The 19,934-nt window shown below is 45.1% G+C and overlaps 1 protein-coding gene across 2 annotated transcripts; it reads right to left on the bottom strand.

Moving 5' to 3' along the window:
- Positions 1-1,830: 1,830 nt before the first annotated feature.
- LOC119650016 (E3 ubiquitin-protein ligase XIAP-like) lies at positions 1,831-18,564 on the bottom strand. 2 transcript variants are annotated; one of them, XM_038052485.1, is made up of 2 exons: positions 18,431-18,564; positions 1,831-2,463 (listed from the first exon to the last, which is right to left on the bottom strand). In XM_038052485.1, the coding sequence occupies exon 2, from the start codon at positions 2,452-2,454 to the stop codon at positions 1,894-1,896; it is 561 nt and encodes a 186-aa protein (XP_037908413.1). In that variant the 5' UTR covers positions 2,455-2,463; positions 18,431-18,564; the 3' UTR covers positions 1,831-1,893. The 2 variants fall into 2 exon arrangements, with proteins under 2 accessions (XP_037908413.1, XP_037908414.1); XM_038052486.1 differs by having other exon boundaries at positions 18,427-18,556.
- Positions 18,565-19,934: the final 1,370 nt, after the last annotated feature.

Genomic DNA, 19,934 nt, shown 5'->3' with positions numbered 1-19,934 from the left:
TCCTCCTACTCTCCGTCTTTCTAACAAATATGAAAACTAAGACAGGTTCCGGAGAGTACTAATCAAGGCCTTTTATCTGATACCCAAAATGACTATATTCGGTGAGAAACAATTTTACACTCCCCTTTTGCATGTATGAGGTCCTCCTCTTAATTTCAACGTAGAATAATGATGCTCATTGCATGTCAAATTTCGTGTCAATCGGTATAGCCCTGTCTGAGAAAAGTGCGTGTGACCGACACACATTGAACCGATTTTAATAAGGTTTTGTTTGGAAAACGAAAATGTACTGAAAAGTTAAAAATTGGACTAAAGTACTGATGAGCTTGAATATGTACTAAATTTGGTATCTTTCCTGCGCAGGAAACGGAAGGGATTCCACTACATCAACGGTTACAAGGTTTGTTTGCGAACATCAGGGTGAAACTTAATGTTCTCTATATTAGAAATTCACAATTTTTACAAAAAATTAACCTGGTAAAATCCCACAGACGAGTTTGTCTTAGATTGGAGAACGGTACAAAGATAAATTTTCATCACCCCCCTTATTTTTCAGCCAAGGCAATATTAAGATGTCACCGATAATAAAACGGAAAAGTATGGGAAAAAGTATATTATAGAACTTTGGACTTCAAATTCCTCATAGATTAAACCTTAATGCACAAAGTGACACTTTGGGCTCACTAGGATCATGACTAGCAATTTCTCTAGATAGATTAGATGCTCCTCCTCCATATGCTACACCGAACACAATGCCTATTAATTCTTCCGAAGTTGATGAAGAGCAAGTGAAGCAGAGGGCCCAATAAATAAGCGTTAATAACTCCCCTGTATCCTGATAACTACTGCCTTCCCTTTCCTGCTTTCGCTTCTAATTTTGTTGTCTTCCGTTCATCTTTTTTCTATCACCAGTTCTATCCATTTTGTCTTTTTATTTCCTCTTTCCTACCTATTATTGTTGACATTTGTCTTTTTGTTTCTGCGGTTTATCGGAAGTTCTTTTGGCAGTTCAAATTCCGCAAAAAATTCTCACCCTTTCTTAGTGAATGATCAATTCAATACGACATCCGTCATCTAGTCAACACTTCCACAAATATCTGCCAGCTTCGTCCATGCAGTTACCTGTTTCAAAACGTGACAGCCAAACAACATTTCCAAAACTAATGTTAATAAAGGCTTGGAACCCCCGAATAATGGGAGCAGTTTTGCCAGCCGTTCCAATATAGAAGTTAAGGGAAAATACATCGGTGGGAAGCAGTTCCACCTTGGCATTGGTCATTGAACATACAGTGTCGTGTCAAGTAGATATCATTAGCGGGATCGAGAAGGATTTGACAGGGAATAAAATTCCTCCATGTCCTCTGAGAAATAATAATTATAATCGTCGACGTATATCTACCGCTATACCTCGAAATGTGTTAAAGCACTTCATTCAAGACCATAACGGTGCACTACAGAATTACAGTACCCTATAGGATGCAATGTGGTCAGCTTTGCGGTCACACGACATTATTACCCTAATTTGACTCATTCAGAGCAGAGTCTACTGATATCCGACGTCAAATCACAATACAAATCCCACTATCACCAGTGAGATTTGAACCGCGACTTTGGTACGACAGCCTCGTGCTCTAACCACTCAACTATCCGGACACGGACATCGTTTGGAGATTTGACCCTGGTTTTCTCGCGACATTTTGCGCTTTGAGAATAGCTATTAACTTCTCTGAAATGTCACTCCTCATCAAAGCATTTCAGCCTCACTCTCAGTTGACTCTGTCTACCATTCACCAAATCAAAAAGATCGATCGGTATAAAGACAACGATTTATTGGATACAATTAATTCTGGATCTACAGCATTAAATTAAACTAGGACTATATAACCGAAATAGCTATGAATAATATAATTTATGTCTTTGCTCTATCCTAGCCCGACATATCGGACAAGATTCGCATCGCTCGGCACATTCAGAGCAAGCCACAACATGCCCACATGGTAAAAATACGACATTCCTGTTTTCCCCCGAGCAAATTTTGCATTCGTTTTTATCTTCGTTTTTTCCATTTACCAAGGACTCAAACAAACATTTTGACATGGTAATAGAATCGTCATTGATTTCATTGACGAAAGACTGTTTCTGCACGTGCACATGTTCAGTTGGTAATGCCACAGCTCCTTCTGCAGCTACTTCAAATTCATTATCATTTTCGAGCTCTCGCTGTAGGACGCTTTCAAGTGTTGCATTCCTCCAAGAAATGTTGCATTGTTCCAAGAAATGGTTGACATCATCGTCCTCATTATGACTTATTCCTCTCATAAGTCTCAAATAACTACAATGATTGTAAAGAATGGCGTGCAGCAGCCACGGATCTTCTTCAGGGAGGAAACCGTCTAAAGTACCACCGCAACGAAAACACATCAGAGAACCGTCAGTCAAATAGAAAAGAGGCATGATGGCGAACTGAAAGAGAATATAAATGATAACATAAATAAAAACGGTGTTAGATTTGTAGCCAAAAATGAGCAAAAATTGAAAGTTTGCTTCCGCAAAGCCCCCTCTCCGCAACAGGATCGGGAGATGAACCTTCAAAAGGATGGGGAGACGGTAATATCCAAAGGCTCGCTTCACAGCGGTGACATATAATTCAAAACTGCAAGACAAATGGATCGTATAGAATTTTCCACATTATAGCACAAGTTGCAAAAGTGCACGCTATATGTAAGTCTGAAGGGACTAATTGCTCCGCTGAAAGGAAAAGTGCGGCTATTAGCATTTTCCGAAGACACATCGCTCTATCTCAGGCAGGGTCTGCCTCGTCTTCTTTTTCTACTATAGATATTGTCCTTATAGTCTTTCGGGACTGGATCATCTTCATCCATACGGATTAAGTGACCCGCCCACCATAACCTATTGAGCCGGATTTTATCCACAACCTGACGGTCATGGTGTGGCTCATAGATTTCGTCGGTATGTAGGCTACGGAATTGTCCATCCTCATGTAGGGAGCCAAAAATTCTTTGGAGGATTCTTCTCTCGAACGCGGCGAAGGCTTCGCAATTTTTCTTGCTAAGAACCCAAGTTTCCGAGGAATAGATAAGGACTGGCAAGATCATTGTCTTGTACAGTAAGAGCTTTGACCCTATGGTGAGACATTTCAAGCGGAAGAGTTTTTGGAAGCTGAAATAGGCTCTGTTGGCTGACAGCAACCATGTGCCCTCTTTTCACAATAAGAGAGCTTGGAGTAGCGGTTCTCACTATGAAAAACAAGAAGGCGCCAGGTCCTAATGTCATCCCGGCGGAAGTTTACAAACTAGTGTTCCATCAACGACTTGCTACTTGGGGCTTGCTTGAAGTAAGGCATTTTTCCTTCTCGTTGGAAGGTGCCCATACACGCGCTGATCAGGGAGGGAAAAGGAGACCCAGAGCTCCCATCTGCACACAAACCGCTGTGGTTGCTTGACATGGCGGGGAAAGTGCTCGAGAAGCTCATCATCTGCAGGGGACTTATCCCTAAGACAGTTCGGGTTCAAAACAGGGAGATCCACAATGGATGCTGTTATGGAAGTAGTGGGTGCGGTTCATCGAACCGAGGCACACAGCCTCACTATCGACGGATAGTACTCATCATAACGCTTAATGTCCGAAATGCCTTCAATTCAGTACGATGGACAGATATGCTAGGCACATTGAAAAACTCATTCCATGTGCCAAGCTATCTTTTACGGATATTGAGGGATCATCTGGAAGACCGCTCCCTGCTCTATGATACGCTAGAGGGCCAGAGGAGGATGGAAATCAAGTCGGGAGTAGCACATGGATCTATCCTAGGGCCGGATCTCTGGAACGCTTTCTACGATAGTGTGCTGAGACTCGATATGCCAGAAGAGTCGCGCCTGGTCGGTTATGCAGACGACGTTGCGGCACTTGTTGCTGGGCCCACTGTTGAACAGGCGCAAAGCAGACTTGACATATTGATGGATGACATATCGATGGATGACTGTTCACGATTTCAGCCTTGCACTGGAAAAAACCGAGGTAGTCATCTTGACCAGAAAGGGAATCCCGACCCTGCGTCCCATGTCGATCAGCGAGTTGACTATAGACTCAAAACCAGCGGTTAAACACCTTGGTTTAATGCTCGACTCGAAGATGAGCTTTTTCGAACAAATTAGAGCAGCAGCGGACAAGGCTGCAGCTGGAGTCGCGGCCTTGAGTCGGCTAATGGCGAATGTCGGGGGTCCTACATCTACTAGGAAGCGTCTCCTTATGGGAGCAATGCAGTCGGTTCTGTTCTATGATGCGAAGGTATGGACTAATGTCCTTGACAAGGAGGTGCATCGTAAACGCCTTGCTGAAGTGTAGAGACGGGAGACTTTGCGGGTGGTGCCTATTTATCGCACTCTATCAGAACCGGCGTTGATGTGACCACGGGAGTGATTCCCGTTGTCCTCCTTGCAAAGGAGCGTAAAGCTATCTTCCGCTGTAAGGGCGAAAACTTAAAAGAGGTGGTTGCCCCTGGAGAACGTCAACGCACCCTTACCGAGTGACAAATCTCTTGACAAAATGAGCCAAGGGCAGATGGACTACGCGGCTCATCGATAATTTAGACCGATGGCTGAACCGAGCCTATGGTGGGATTGATACCTTCCTTACTAAACTTCTAAACGGGCATGCAAGTTTTCAGTTTTACCTGCACAGAATTGGAAAAGTGCGATCTCCTGATTGTGTGTTCTGCTATGGAGTTACCGGACGACGCTGAACATACCTTTTTCTCTTGCGAAAGGTGGGACGGTTTTCTTTAGTGGTTTTATGTAGACACAGGGACGCTCTCTCCAGACAACATTCTCAGAGAGATGCTGAAGAGCGCTGGCAGCTGGGGTCGTGTTGCGCATAATGTTCGGGCTCCTCTTATTGCGAAGAAGAACGAACTTGTCCGGCGGAGGGAGCGGATGGCAAGGGGTTCCCTGAACTAACAACTCCCTTCCTCCCCTCCCCTTCCGTTGCTGAAAGAACTCCCGGACTTGAAGGCTCCCAAAGCCGGGAGAGCAAGAGGACTAGCCAGAAGTGATGTGTCAAACGGTTCCGAGCTTGTTCTCTGATTAGAGGGAAGTGTTCGGTTAGTAGTTCGAAAGCGTACTGTTGCGGGAGTCCAACTCTTTGTGCATAAACGCATGAACCTACCCTACTCCAAAAAAAAACTGAGTAGTGTGATGTCAAGGACCTCCTCCCAACCGTCACAGTTCTCGAGGCTGGGAAAAAAGAAAGTTGGTGTGAAGCCCATTTACGCTCCTTCGTTAATTTACGAGCTGCACCAAAGCGTATGGCTTGCGCCGGCGTCGCAGCAGTCGATAGTGGACGCTAAATGTTGCAATTCTTCTGGCGCAGCTAATCGGCTAAGAGTCATGGAGGACAAGGAAATATACACGTTCCCTGCCTCCGTCTGTCTGTCCCAATCAGCGTCTCTTGTACTACTCCATAGTTATGTGGTACGTAGAGTATAATTAGAGCGACGCTCATTAAGTATGGGGAACCCCCTGACAATCACATCTGGTCATTGCATTAAGTATGGGGAACCCCCAGACAATCACATCTGGAAACCATGAGTAAGTGGGTCACGCAAGTACAGCATGTACCTAGCAGTAGATGTGAGCGCGTGGGGGTAATTAGATTTAGGATATAAATAGAATGCATTGTAATAAATCATCAGTAGCTTTCACATCATCATCCTGTACGTACGTAATAATTTAAGCGCGTTAAATCAATAAAATACTTTTAGTTTAACCAAACTATCATTCTTTTAATACTATCTCCTGGACCCATAAACCCTATATGGGGGCTCGTCCTAAGGTAGTAAATTAGAAGTTTGATTAATATTCGCGTTGATTGGTGCACAAATCTTCGCGAATACCGTAATCTCTCCTTGGTGGAGCATTTCTCCTAAGTGGAGCCGTCATATCTCCTTAGTGGAGCAATAAATCTCCTTGACGTGGAGACCTCCTTCGTGGAGCAGCAAGTGAATACTCGCGAGTTATAATATATAAAAGTTAAATAATAGTGTTTGTTTAATAGCCAATATACGTGAAAATAGATGTGATTATCGTGCTAGAAGTGGTTTCTGTGAGTGCGAAAAAACTAAAAATCACGATTGAAAATCAAAAGAAATCGATAATCGCCCCGTCGCGCTTCCAGCCTCCAAGAAGCACCAAGACAACAACAATGACACATCAACAGCTTCTTCAGCAGGAACAACAGCGTCGTGAAGAAGCCGAGCGACAAGCTAACGAGCTCTCATCCGCCTTAGCCGAACTTAGACAGCAATTTCAAGCGATGCAGGCAGAACGCAGCAACGAGGCTCAAAGCAATCGAGAATTTTTGGCTCGAGTGCAGCATGAACGCGAATCATGGATAAACGAGCGGCGTCTGCTGTTGGATAAACTCGCGGCAGAGCAGGCTACAGCGGCAGCAGCAGAACGAGCAGCGGCGGCAGCAGCCGCAGCAGCAGCGTCGACTGTGACAGAGCAGGCGGCGGCAGCAACAGCAGCAGCAGCGACGGCCGGAACAGAGCAAGGGACGGGCGCAGCCTCAACTCCAACACAGGATCAATCGAATTCTATGGTCACAGCTGAAACTACTCATAGAAATTCTATTGGCATCCTCACGGCGAACAACAATCAGGAAAATCGCCATGATTCCAACGGTTCTGGATTTTCACCGGTCGCAGACAACCGGGCGATGTATTCGCAGCTTAATCGAACACCAACAGGCAGCATGTCTGACGCAGGAACAATATTATCCGATTTGCAGCAAGTCCTTAGGCGCGTACCACTGTCAGTCTCTATGGAACAACTGCAGAAATACAGTGCTGATTCTCCAACCCAGTCAGTTCGGGCGTGGATCGTTAGAGTCGACGAAGATGCTACAATTCATGCTTGGTCTCCCGTAGAGAAGTTCATAGCGGCAAAAAGAGCACTAATAGGTACCGCTCGGAAATGGCTCGATGGTCAAAAAGGCATAATATCATGGGAAGAGTTGAAAACACGTATGACAGAATCCTTTGGAAAACGTGTCAAATCTTCAGACATACATGAAGCTCTAAGCAAGCGGAAGAGAAGAAGAGATGAGACTATTTTGGCTTACGTTCAAGAAATGGAACTACTAGCATCTCAGGCTAACTTGGACGAAGACGAGATAAGGCAATACATCGTCAATGGCGTAACGGATGACCAATCTATTAAATTGACACTTATTGGTGCTTCATCTCGCCTGCGATTCATGGAACTATTATACTTGAGTCTCATGAAAAAATGAAAGCTCGGGAGTCGGAGGAGCATAATCAACGTCGGCACCACCATAGACAAGGTACAAAGCGTTGTTATAACTGCAACAAGTACGGGCACCTCCGAAAAGACTGTACCGAGGCAACTTTAGAAGCAACCCGACCAGGTCTAGGACAATCAGGAGTCCAGGAACGACCTTCTAATTTCAAGGAGGGCCTAAAGGCCAGTTCTCGAAACTTCGTCCAGTGCAAAGGAAAAACACAAAACAATTCTGCACCTAAAATCAACCACGTGCAATACAAAAGTGGTAATCGCAGTCGGATTACAGCATACATTGGTGGAATTATCGAGAATTGCCAAGTCGACAGTGGCGCAGATCGCAATGTAATGAGAGAGGATTTTTACAAGCGCATCGAAGATCGTTTCCCGTTGAACAGCGAACAAGGAACACTCAGCGGAGCTGGTGGCCTTATTCGGACATTGGGAAGTGTAAGGATACCAACGGTGATCAATGGCACAGAGTACATACTAAAATATACCGTAGTGCCAGAAGAAAATTTACCATCAAGAATCCTCTTAGGTGATCCTATACTCGACGTTGCCAGGGTTTTTCTCAGTAAGGAAGGACCACAAATAGAACCAATCATCGGCAACGACTTCGTACAACTTATTGAGGAAGAGTTAAGCGAAGCTAAAGATGGGGTCCGTCAAGCAATTATCAAGGTACCAGAGGCAAGGAGGGAGCAAATTAGGCAGTTATTAGAAAATTATTCTGCAAATATGCCTCCTCAAACCTCGGTTAAAATGTCAATTAGGCTAAAGAACACCCAGCCTATTGCATGTCGACCGAGGCGCCTATCTCCAGCCGATGAAGTCGATGTCAAAAAACAACTTGAGGAATGGACAAAAAAAGGCGTAGTAGTTCCTGGAATTTCCGAATATGCGAGTGCTATTGTCGTTGCTCATAGAAAAGACGGACGCGCTAGGATATGCATCGATTATAAGCCTCTCAACAAAGTCGTCGAACGTGAACAACAACCAATGCGACTTATAGAAGATGCCGTAGACTCAGTTGCGAACTCCATGGTGCACTCCACGCTGGACCTCCAAGACGGCTTCTTTCATGTAGAAGTATCTGAGGAGAGTCAGAAGTACTTGTCCTTCGTCACTCCATGGGGACAATACATCCCGAAAAGAGCTCCTTTCGGCTTCTGCAATTCACCAGCTGCATTTCAAAGGTTCATACTGAATGTTTTTCAAGAACTCATCAATGAAGGCATAATGGAAATCTACCTGGTTGACGCCTTTGTGAAAGCTGAAGACGAGGATCAAGCAGTGGAAAGATTGGCGCATGTGTTAGAGGTAGCGCAAAAGAATGGAATTCAATTCAATTGGAAAAAATCTCAGCTTCTACAGCGGAAAGTAGAGTTTCTCGGATACATAGTAGAGAAAGGAACGATCACGCCAGGACCAGCTAAAATGGAAGCCTTGCTAAACTATCCTCAGCCAAGAACAACCAAACAGTTACAACGCCTGCTCGGGCTTACGGGATATTTTAGAAAATTTGTTAAGGGGTATGCAACCATCGCAAAGCCTCTTAGCAATTTGTTACGCAAGGATGCCACCTTCAAATGGGGACCAGAACAGGAGAAAGCCTTCTTGCAATTGAAGCACGTTCTGACGAGCGAACCCCTCCTCCAACTATACAGGCCAAATCGTGAAACGGAGCTGCATACCGACGCTTCAAAGGATGGCTATGGTGCGATTCTACTCCAGAAGTGTCCTGAGGACAATGCTTTCCATCCAGTCTACTACATGAGTAGAAAAACTACCCCGACGGAACGCAATTACCATAGTTACGAGCTAGAAACCTTAGCAATAGTGAGAGCATTGGAAAAGTTCCGCATAAACCTGCAAGGAATTATGATAAATTCAAGATAGTAACGGACTGTTCCGCTCTACAAATGACACTGAACAACAAGGAGCTGAAAACGAAATTAGCAAGGTGGATCATGTTCCTTGAGCTATTTGATTTTAGGATAGAACATCGATCAGCTCAAAGGATGCAACACGTCGACGCTCTGAGCAGACAGGATTCAATACTTCTCATACATGATCCCCTGTTGGATAGGATCAAACGAGCACAGCAACACGACGAAAAATTGCAAGTAATTCGCAAACTTCTTAACGTAGGGCCATACAAAAATTATACCCTGGACAACGACCTGCTCTACGAAAAGAAAACCGAAAAATTGCTGTTAGTTGTGCCAAAAGGAATGCGATATAACATCATTCGGCAAGCTCACGACATCGGTCATTTTGGCACAAAAAAGACAATGGAAAAATTGCAAGAAGAATTCGCATTTGAAAATATGAAAAAGCATGTAGATCATTATATTAACAACTGTGTCACCTGCATTTTAGCTTCAAGAAAGAAAGGCAAACAAGAGGAGCTGCTCAAACCAATCCCTAAGGAAGAGGCTCCCTTTCACACTTGGCACATAGATCATGTAGGTCCACTACCATCCACGAACAAGAACTACAAATACCTATTTGTGATTGTGGATGCGTTCACAAAATATACATGGATTTTTGCCACAAAAACCAAAGGAACCAAAGAAGCCCTTGGAAAACTTTCCATATTGCAACAACATTTCTGCACTCCGACACGCATCATCGCCGACAGAGCAAAAGGTTTCGATTCCAAGGATTTCGACGAGTTTTGCAAAGAAAACAAGATTGATCTACATCTGTCTCAAGGAAATAGCCAAGTTGAACGCGTTATTCAGGTAGCAAACGCCGTATTCTCCAAAGTTTCTCTCGGCCAACCTAACAAATGGTACAAGTTCATAAGGAGAGTTCAACACGCCATAAATAGGACACATCATCGTTCAATAAACGCCACCCCATTTGAGCTTATGTTTGGTGCCAAATTAAGAATGCCTGAAGATATGGAGATCATAAAGTATATAGAAGAGGCCAAACAAGAAAGGTTCATAGATACAAGATCAGAACTCAGAAAAAGGGCAGTAGAGCAAATTAAGAAAACACAGGCTGAAAATAGCAAAAACTTCAACAAAAACCGCCGACCACCTACCAAGTATTCAGTCGGAGACGTCGTAGCCATCAGAAGAACCCAACGAGGACCAGGTCTAAAAATAGCCATCAAGTTCTTAGGACCATACAAAGTGGTAAGAGTAAAGGACAGCGATAGGTATGAAGTTGAAAGGATCGGTGAAGTCGAAGGACCAATATTAACAACAACCGGAGCAGACTACATGAAGCCGTGGCGTGGGTTTGCTGATGACCTCGAACCCGATGACGACGAAGAAGATGAAGGCGAACACAGTATCTCAGTAGATCGAGAAATCGCGTGAAATAATTAAAATGTCCTTATAATATCCCTATTATACGACATGTTTATAATATGTAACTTCCTTTGATACTATAATTCTTGTTTTGATTACTGTATTTTATTTATGAGATGTATTCATGTTTTGCATATCATGTATTTTAATCTCTAATTAACATCTTATTAATCTTGATGGATTCACAGAATTATGTGTATACGTATGTAATCGTTGTAATATGTGTCTGTCGTATGATATGAATGTTTATTGTATTACATCACCAGGGACTGGCGATATGTCAGGAATGGCCGTGTGGTACGTAGAGTATAATTAGAGCGACGCTCATTAAGTATGGGGAACCCCCAGACAATCACATCTGGTCATTGCATTAAGTATGGGGAACCCCCAGACAATCACATCTGGAAACCATGAGTAAGTGGGTCACGCAAGTACAGCATGTACCTAGCAGTAGATGTGAGCGCGTGGGGGTAATTAGATTTAGGATATAAATAGAATGCATTGTAATAAATCATCAGTAGCTTTCACATCATCATCCTGTACGTACGTAATAATTTAAGCGCGTTAAATCAATAAAATACTTTTAGTTTAACCAAACTATCATTCTTTTAATACTATCTCCTGGACCCATAAATTCGAAGATCGGCGACGACCTGATCAAGTCGCTCTGGCTGCGCCGGCTCCCGGAGGGCACCCAGGCGATCCTAGCCTGCGTCTCCGGTTCCTTGGAGGAACTGGCAGCAACGGCCGATCAGGTACAGGAGGTGTACGTTCGCCCAACCATAGCGGCCGTTCAACCACCGTCGGATGAGGTCAGCGACTTACGGCGCGAGATCGCGGCCTTAACTGCCAGCGTGGCCGAGATGCGGGCGACGTTGGACGCTCAGCGTTCGAGTGCCAGGCCGCGAGCTCGCTCACGGTCTGCCACACGAAAAGGGCGTTCGGGTAGCAGGTCGTCAAGACAGCCTGCGGACCAGGGTATTTGCTGGTATCATCGTAACTTCGGAGATAAAGCGACAAGATGTACGCTACCTTGCAAATTCGCGCCTACCGCAAAAAACTAGGTCCGCGGGGGGTCTTGGCGACGGCCACCCAGAGCGCAGCGCCTCGTCGTCTAACTATTTTCGACCCCCTCAGCAGGCGCAACTACCTCGTCGACACGGGTGCGGAGGTTTCGGTTCTTCCCGTACCCCAGCATCATCGACTATACCCACAACCCATCAAACTGGCGGCAGCAAATTCCTCCCGCATCAATACATACGGGTACAGGCAAGTGGACGTGAGTCTTGGCTTGCGTAGGACGTTTCCGTGGCGTTTCATCCTGGCGGATGTCAGCTTCCCCATATTAGGCGCAGACTTCTTGTGTCACTATGGGTTGCTGGTGGACTTGCAAAATAAGTCCCTTATAGACCCCACAACCAAACTAAATTCGTCGGGCCAAATGGTATCTCACGCTGACAATAACCTTTCCGTTCTTTTGGAAGACATCTCCGACTCTCGTGTTCGGACACTCCTCCAAAAGTTCAGCCAGATAACTACCGAGTGTAGTCTCTCGAAACCAGTAAAGCACAATGTGCAGCACCACATAAATACTACTGGTTCCCCGATTTTCTCAAAGGTGCGTCCTCTACCACCCCAGAAACTGGCTATCGCGCGGAAAGAATTTGAACAACTTGTTCAACAGGGTATCTGCAGGCCCTCAAACAGCTGTTGGTCTTCCCCTTTACATATGGTCCCTAAGCCAAATGGCGAATGGCGTCCCTGTGGGGATTACAGAAGGCTAAACGCACAGACTGTTCCTGACCGATATCCGATTCCACTCATCCACGACTTTGCGCATCACCTCGCGAATTGCCGCATCTTTTCGACCTTGGACTTAGCCAAGGCATACCACCAAATCCCAGTAACTCCTGAAGACATTCCAAAGACGGCAATATGCACACCCTTTGGACTCTTCGAGTTCACCCGAATGACTTTCGGATTGTGCAATGCGGCGCAAACCTTTCAAAGGTTCATTCACTCAGTCCTGCGAAACCTCGATTTCTGTTTCGTCTATTTGGATGATGTTTTGGTCGCTTCTTCCACTGAGTCTGAGCACTTAGCCCATCTCGAGTGCATTTTTCAACGTCTCCTTGAGGCCGGTTTAGTCTTAAACGTTGAGAAGTGCAAATTCCTTCAAAAACAGGTGAGATTCCTCGGCCACTCCATTTCCTCTGAAGGAATACAGCCCGACCCAGACAAGGTGCAAGCAATCACAAGCTTCCCGCGTCCAAAAACAGTGAGGGAGTTGAGGAGGTTCTTGGGCATGCTAAACTTTTACCGTCGTTTCCTGCCCAAGGCCGCCCATCACCAGTCCGTTTTGAACGCGTACTTGTCTGGCCCCAAAACAAAAGACACACGAGAGATTGTGTGGTCTGAAGAGGCTGTCTGCGCGTTCAATAAATCCAGACAGCAACTGGCTGATGCTACACTTTTGGCATTTCCTCATCAAGATGCACCCCTAGCCGTTTTTGTTGATGCCTCTGACATCGCAGTAGGTGCTGCCCTTCACCAAAAGGTGGACCAAGTTTGGCAGCCGTTGAGCTTCTTCTCGAAGCAGTTGAATCCCGCTCAACGGAACTACAGCACCTACGATCGCGAACTGCTCGCCGCATACCTGTCCATCAAATACTTCCGTTTCTCCCTAGAAGGCAGGCCGTTCACAGTGTTCACGGACCATAAGCCTCTCACGTTCGCTTTGAAACAGAAGCCCGACAAAGCGTCCCCTCGTCAGCTTCGACACCTGAGCTTCATAAGCCAGTTCACGTCAGACATCCAGCACGTGTCCGGGAAGGACAACATTGTTGCTGACGCTTTGTCTCGTGTCTCCGAAGTTAACATCCCCGCCTCACTCGATTTCTCGGCTATTGCCAAGGCGCAAGTGGATGACGCAGCACTTCAGAGCCTCAAGTCCAACCCCAAATACAAATTTCGGGAGTTGCCCATCTTCGGCTCAAACCTCTCGCTCTGCTGCGAAGACTCGGAAAAGGGACCTCGGCCATACATTCCGGCCACATTTCGCAAGGAAGTGTTCCATGCAGTTCACGACTTGGCGCACCCCGGCATCAGGACAACAAACCGGTTAGTCACCGGAAAATACTTCTGGCCCTCCATGAACAAGGATATCAATTCCTGGGCCAGAGAGTGCAGCGCATGCCAGAAGTGTAAAGTCTCCAGGCATGTAAGGAAAGAAGTGGGCTCATTCCCCCGCACTACCAAGCGTTTCCACACCATACACCTCGACATAATAGGGCCTTTGCGAGACTCGCACGGTTACAAGTATTGCCTCACAATCATCGACAGGTTCACGCGGTGGCCTGAGGCAATACCTCTGAAGGACATTACGGCGCAATCTTGTGCCGAAGCCCTCTGCCGAGAGTGGATACCTCGCTTTGGCGTCCCTGCAGTGATCATCACTGACCAGGGAATGCAATTTGAGTCCACCCTTTTCTCCGAGTTAGGCAAACTCCTGGGTTTTAAACGCCAGCGGACTACTGCATACCACCCGCAGTCCAATGGGATGCTAGAACGTTGGCACCGGACGCTGAAAGCCGCCATTATGGCACGCGACGACCCGTCCTGGACTCAAGTCTTGCCTCTCGTCCTACTCGGCCTTCGAACAACCCGCCGAGAGGAATTTGCTGCCAGCCCCGCGGAGCTGGTTTACGGGGAGAACCCAAGACTCCCAAGCGATCCGGTCTTCGACAAGAGATCGGGTCTCACGGAGTCGGGGTTGGTGCGTCTGCTGAGGGACAATCTCCGACGCATCAAAGCGCCACCACCCACTCGACACTCGTCCATACCTGCTTGTTCGCCCAAGGAACTGGACACGTGCACGCACGTGCTGATCAGGACGGATGCCGTCCGGAAGCCGCTGCAGCCTCCATATGAGGGCCCGTACCGCGTTCTCGAGAGGGGAGAACATTTCTTCCAGCTCGAGATCGGTGGTCACAAAAAGGCGGTCTCTTTGTCCAGGCTGAAACCCGTGTGCGCCCCGAAGCAACGTCGTGTCCGCTTTGTGGATTAACGGCGAACGAAGTTCGGGGATCCGTCGCCGAAACCCCCTAGGTTTCGTCTGGGGGCGGAGTGATGTGGCGCGGCAGGATCTGCAGCATTCGAAATTTATTTCGGATGTTGCGGATGCGGACGGGTAGATGGCGCTGAACGCGGAAACTCTCTCACTCACTCGTTTTCAGAACGCACCGGGGGAGTGGAGAGCCAGCGGTAAAAAAATGCCGTTGGTTGGGACAGTAAGGACCGCATGGAAATAAGTCGGTCTCTTCTGTATCCAACCGCGGCGCGGAACACTTCGGCTCGATCATAAAAAATAAGAAAACGGGTTATAATTTATTTTAAATTAATTTAAAAGACTCAAGACACAGTGAAGATTAGTTAAACCCTATAGTTATAATGTTTGATTTGGAGACCTTTGACGGTTTGTTCGTCTACGATCTAGGGCTGCTGTAGTAGTGCGACGTCGATGACTTCTTCTAGGAGGAAGACAAGTAAATTAGCCGAGGCGCGCTTTGAATGCTGCAAATTGATCCGTGCTACCATCAGCAGGATCTGCTTGCTCCCGCCGCACCGTTGATCCTCAACTCCTCCAAAAGCTCGTTGTCAGCGTCGATTGGATTCAGGTCATCCACCTTTGCGCTCCTGGCTCCGAACTACACTTTCTAGCCTGTCTTTTCCAATGCCTCCAAGCACTCTCCGTTTATACGGAGCGGGAAAGGTTGGCTGTTCGCTTGGGGTTCCTCCTCCTTGATAAGCACCTAGTCCTTCTTCTTATCCATGAGAAAGTCCGTGGAGAATTGGTCCTCACATTCTATAACGTGGAATTCATGGACCACCTGAGAGGAATTGATGCAGGGTATGAATTACGTGTGCGTTTGTGGTCCAGGGGATGCTCAATGACCATCTCGGACAGCGTGGCCTCAGCACTGGGCTACACCTCCGGGCTAATTTGCCGTTAGTGGAATTGCCATCCGCCAGCGCCACACGTAAGTGACTCCTGGCTACATGGCTGAAAGGTTCGCAGTTCATTACTGGTCGACTGGCTGTTGCTGCTTACCTGTTTATAGAGGTTGCTTAGCATCTGAAACTTTTTACATTCCGCCCCGCTTGTGTTTTTCTTCAACCTAGTCATAAGATCGTTTTCGTTTGAGAGCGATGGGCTTCGCCTTCTGTTCGTCTACTAGACTCTTATAATCATCGAAAATTCCCCAGTATTTACCGCGATTCCAAGCTAGAAACCATTAGTCAGTTTACTGCCTCGCCCCAAGATATCCTTACGGTTTCAGCAGAGTGGTGCTACGGCTGGCACCGACTTTACTGCCCTCGACGGCTTCTGTCTCCTGGTTACCAGCAGCTTGTTCTCCGATGACACGCCTAGCATCACCACCTCTTTTCCTATCGGCTGTTTTTTAGCTTTTTATGTGAGTTCGTGTCTTGGTCCGGAAAGAATGTCCATCATGGCTAGCCAAGCCACTGGGATTAGGGTTTTATTTAAAACTAAAGGTGCCCAAAATATTCAAAGTTTGCATAGCAAAGACTGAGCCAAGACCCATTGCCCACACATCCCTTGGCGTATGCTGATCCACCTTGGTTTGGGGCCCTATTCGCACATTCTCCAGTGCAGGGAGGGCGATCTTCGGGCTGTTGCTTCGGCTCATCCGACAGCCAGATCCACTTGCCATTATACACATGACCAGCAGTCAAACACATCCTCATCAGCTGAATGATCCTACTCCCAGCCGGTCTTACACACTCCTGGCCAGACAATTTCCAGCGGTCACCGTGAGGAGTTCGTGCGAGGACTTGCCGAATTATGTAACCCTAATCTGAAGGATAATCAGACCAGGCCAGCAGAATAATACTGATTTCTAAATCAGTCGAGTAACACCGGTTCAAAATCTGTCAATAGGCGAGTAAGGGTAGTTCTTGCAAACAATAACATAGGCAATAGGGCTCCCGAAAAATTGAGGATCACTATTCTATATCACCAAGAGCATGGAGTACTTGACATTGCACTTAAATCATGTGCATTCTCTTCTTAAGATTTCCTTTGAGAAACAATTCACTAGTTAATTACAGCAGACTACCGTCATGAAAGATAACAAATTCCCTCCTTTGAACTTGAGAAGATTGACATGTGGAAAGAGAAACCCATTCACCGGGGTCGTATCAAAAAGCCTCCAACGAATAGTTGACTAACGGTGTACTAATCTGTGAGACCGAAGAATTTCAAACTTCAACTTTGGATGCTTTGGTACATTCTTCATGACTTCTCAATCACCAACTCCAGTTGTAGGTTATGCAAAGAGGAGGAGGATGTGAGGAGGAAACTATCCAGCACATAACATCTGCTTGCAGGATGTTGAATCGTACCGAGTACAATAGTCTCCATCTGCAAGATTTTCCTTCAAAACCTTGCATTTAAATATAACTTAGTGGCAACTTACCATCATTATTAAAGTGTACTCCGCAGAGAATCTTGGAAAATGATCAGGTCAAAATACTGTGGATTGACACTTTTACCGACCGGGATACTGTTAAAAAATGGCTAGAAACAAGTCGGAATACTGGAAGCTTCTCGTTTTGGGTATAAAGGTTTTGCGTTCATCCTATATACGAAATTTCCTATGCACGCTAATAATTCAAAGTATTCATTGATATATGTTCATATGTATTTCCAAAATTGACCTCAGTCGTTCATTTGAGCTCACTTTATGTGATTATGACGGCATACGTGACTTAGAGTACGATAAATCGATGTGAAATGCAAAACTTTGACCGTCCATTAATAATGGTTGAATCTCCTTTAAGCTTTCTAAAACTGCATTTCATATTATTCGTATGACGTCCGTAATTTGTAATTTTAGGTTGAACTTACGGGGTTGGGTTGGGTAAATTTCCGAGATACAGTATCATAATATGCTACGGTTAACTTTATTTGATAAGTTATCGGAATGCGATATATTTTGAGGCATAGATTTGATAGATCGTGGTGCATCTACACTTTAAACTTTTTGGTTTTTCGGTTGGATAGGTTCTTAGAAGGAAACCTGTTGCGCTTTTTCGGTCTTACCCTCCCTTAAACTTATTCCAAAATGATGCCACTTGTTGGATGTAAAGGAATTCAATGACCACATATTCTCACCAAATTTCATGTCAATAGCTTCAGCCGCTTCTGAGTAAATCGGATGTTGCACACAAAGGGGGAGACAGACAGACAGACATTGAATCGATTATAGTAAGGCACAAAACCTGAAAATCCGGAACTATCGCCCCTTGGCGGACAATATGAGGTAGACTTGGAGATTACAAAAGATCGAAGTAATCCCAGCCGTGATTTCAACGCCGCAATTAGTCCCGCAAAATCTATATAAAGTGCTGAAAACGTGCGATCCAAGGGCCAGGCTATACATGGAGATGCTGTCATCCTTGCAACCTGTGCTATAGTCCGAAGAGTTATATTCGGTAACAATCTTATCTAGTGGGCTTCAGTCTTGATTCGTACTGTCTTCCATTTAAGACCATTTAAGATCTCTGTAGTTTAGAACCACCGCTTGAAGTGTTTTTGTCGACAATCGGGATGTAGCAATAAATTTTCGCGTAGTTAAAACACGTCATCGCTGTGATGGATACCTTTGGCTGTCGCGTTCAACTCATCCTTAGGTTAGTCGCCCCTCGGTCTAGTTGGGCGCAAAGAGAGTTTCTGGGCTTTTTTAACTATGTACCTACATGTATGTGGACAGTTAAATATTGCAAAATATCACTCTTTTGTGTACAACTGTAACCGAAGACATACTACTTGTGTAAACTTTCACAACTCCCAACTCACACCTTACCCGCAGAGACCTTGCACGAACCTCGATAGCTCAACTTCGAATGCTCCTCAGAATGGAACCAGATAGGTCGACAATGCTTTCTATGTGTATGTATTATACATTTGATTAACCACCGAATAAAAGCTTCGGCTGATAAGATTAATTCAGGGATAAATAGAAAATTCCCAATAACCAAAGTTAATGAATTCGCATGAAAACGTTACCTTACGTTAAAACGCATGAACAATGTTACCATTCAAGAAATTTCTCTTATTCTATGACAATGACGTTCACGTTCGGTACAATAGGGTTGAAATCGGCTTGAAAATCGGCAGTTGTCTATTAACGTCGAAATCGCCAGTTTTCGGTCCCTTAAGGGGGTCATCCCGTGTGAAGGCCGTTTTTTTGCCTTACTTTGAAAAATTATTTTGGAGGAATGGATAAAGATAGAAATGTGATTTTTTCACCATATATTTATCGATATCTCTAATATATGCGATAAATTTTTCAGCTTAATGTCGTAATTAGTTTTTGGGAATACGTTTGCAGATGCACCCATTTCCAAAAAAAAGGTGTTTTTCTGCTGCCACGCTGGAGGGCGCTGTGTTCATCTGACGAAAAAAAACTAAACGGCATTTTAATGTGGACAATATTCCACGGTCCGCTAACTAGGATAATTAGAAAATATTAAAAGGTAAATTTTTGGTGGGCTTTTAAACTTAACTTTTTGAATTTTTTTGTTTTTTTATGAATAAAAAAAACTACTTGTCCGATTGCAATTATCCTAGTTTGCGGACCGTAGAAATATGTATTAAAGAGGTCATGAACATTTCAAAGTATTTGGTTGGTTAGATTTTGAGCTATGGTGGCTGCCGATTTTCAAGATGCAGTTTCGAGAAAAACTCATTTGAAAATTTGAATGTGATTATCAACAGAAAAATTTTAACTCATCATTAATCTGCTATACCTAGTCCATAGAGAGCTCCCTACGCTACTTCAAAAAGTCTTGTAAAGCCGATTGTTGCTCTCTGATTTCAATTCTGGCTCTGTTAGCCAGGTCAGTCGATCGTCGTTCGGACCGCCAAATTCGCGCTTCATTACGGCGGCCGACATGAACCTGACATATGTGACCAACTTGACATCCCATTGTCACTAGGATTTTGAGAATGCCATTGAATCCTTCATTGAAAATAATTACAGCCAGAAAAGTGGCTATTTCTACTACTTGACCCCAGAATGAATGTGTTTAGGAACGAAAGTCCAGATCAATGCATTTAACGACTCATTGTTATTCTGGGTCTCTGCTCCTAAACATCTGTTCAAGAGATCATCTCGTGACAAATCTTCATAGATTGGTTTGATGACTGTTTGAATTTCTTCAGTCAAAGGTGCCTTCTAGTGATGGAAACTATCCAGTT

This window comes from Hermetia illucens, chromosome 2 (assembly GCF_905115235.1).
Source record: "Hermetia illucens chromosome 2, iHerIll2.2.curated.20191125, whole genome shotgun sequence".
In the NCBI taxonomy this organism is placed as follows: Eukaryota; Metazoa; Arthropoda; class Insecta; order Diptera; family Stratiomyidae; genus Hermetia; species Hermetia illucens.
The sequence above is the reverse complement of the archived record's forward strand: the minus strand, read 5'-3'. Positions and strand labels throughout refer to the sequence as shown.

What these genes read in the sequence shown, in the direction of transcription:
- LOC119650016 (XM_038052485.1), bottom strand. Translation starts at nt 2,454, where the DNA reads ATGCCTCTTTTCTATTTGACTGACGGTTCTCTGATGTGTTTTCGTTGC.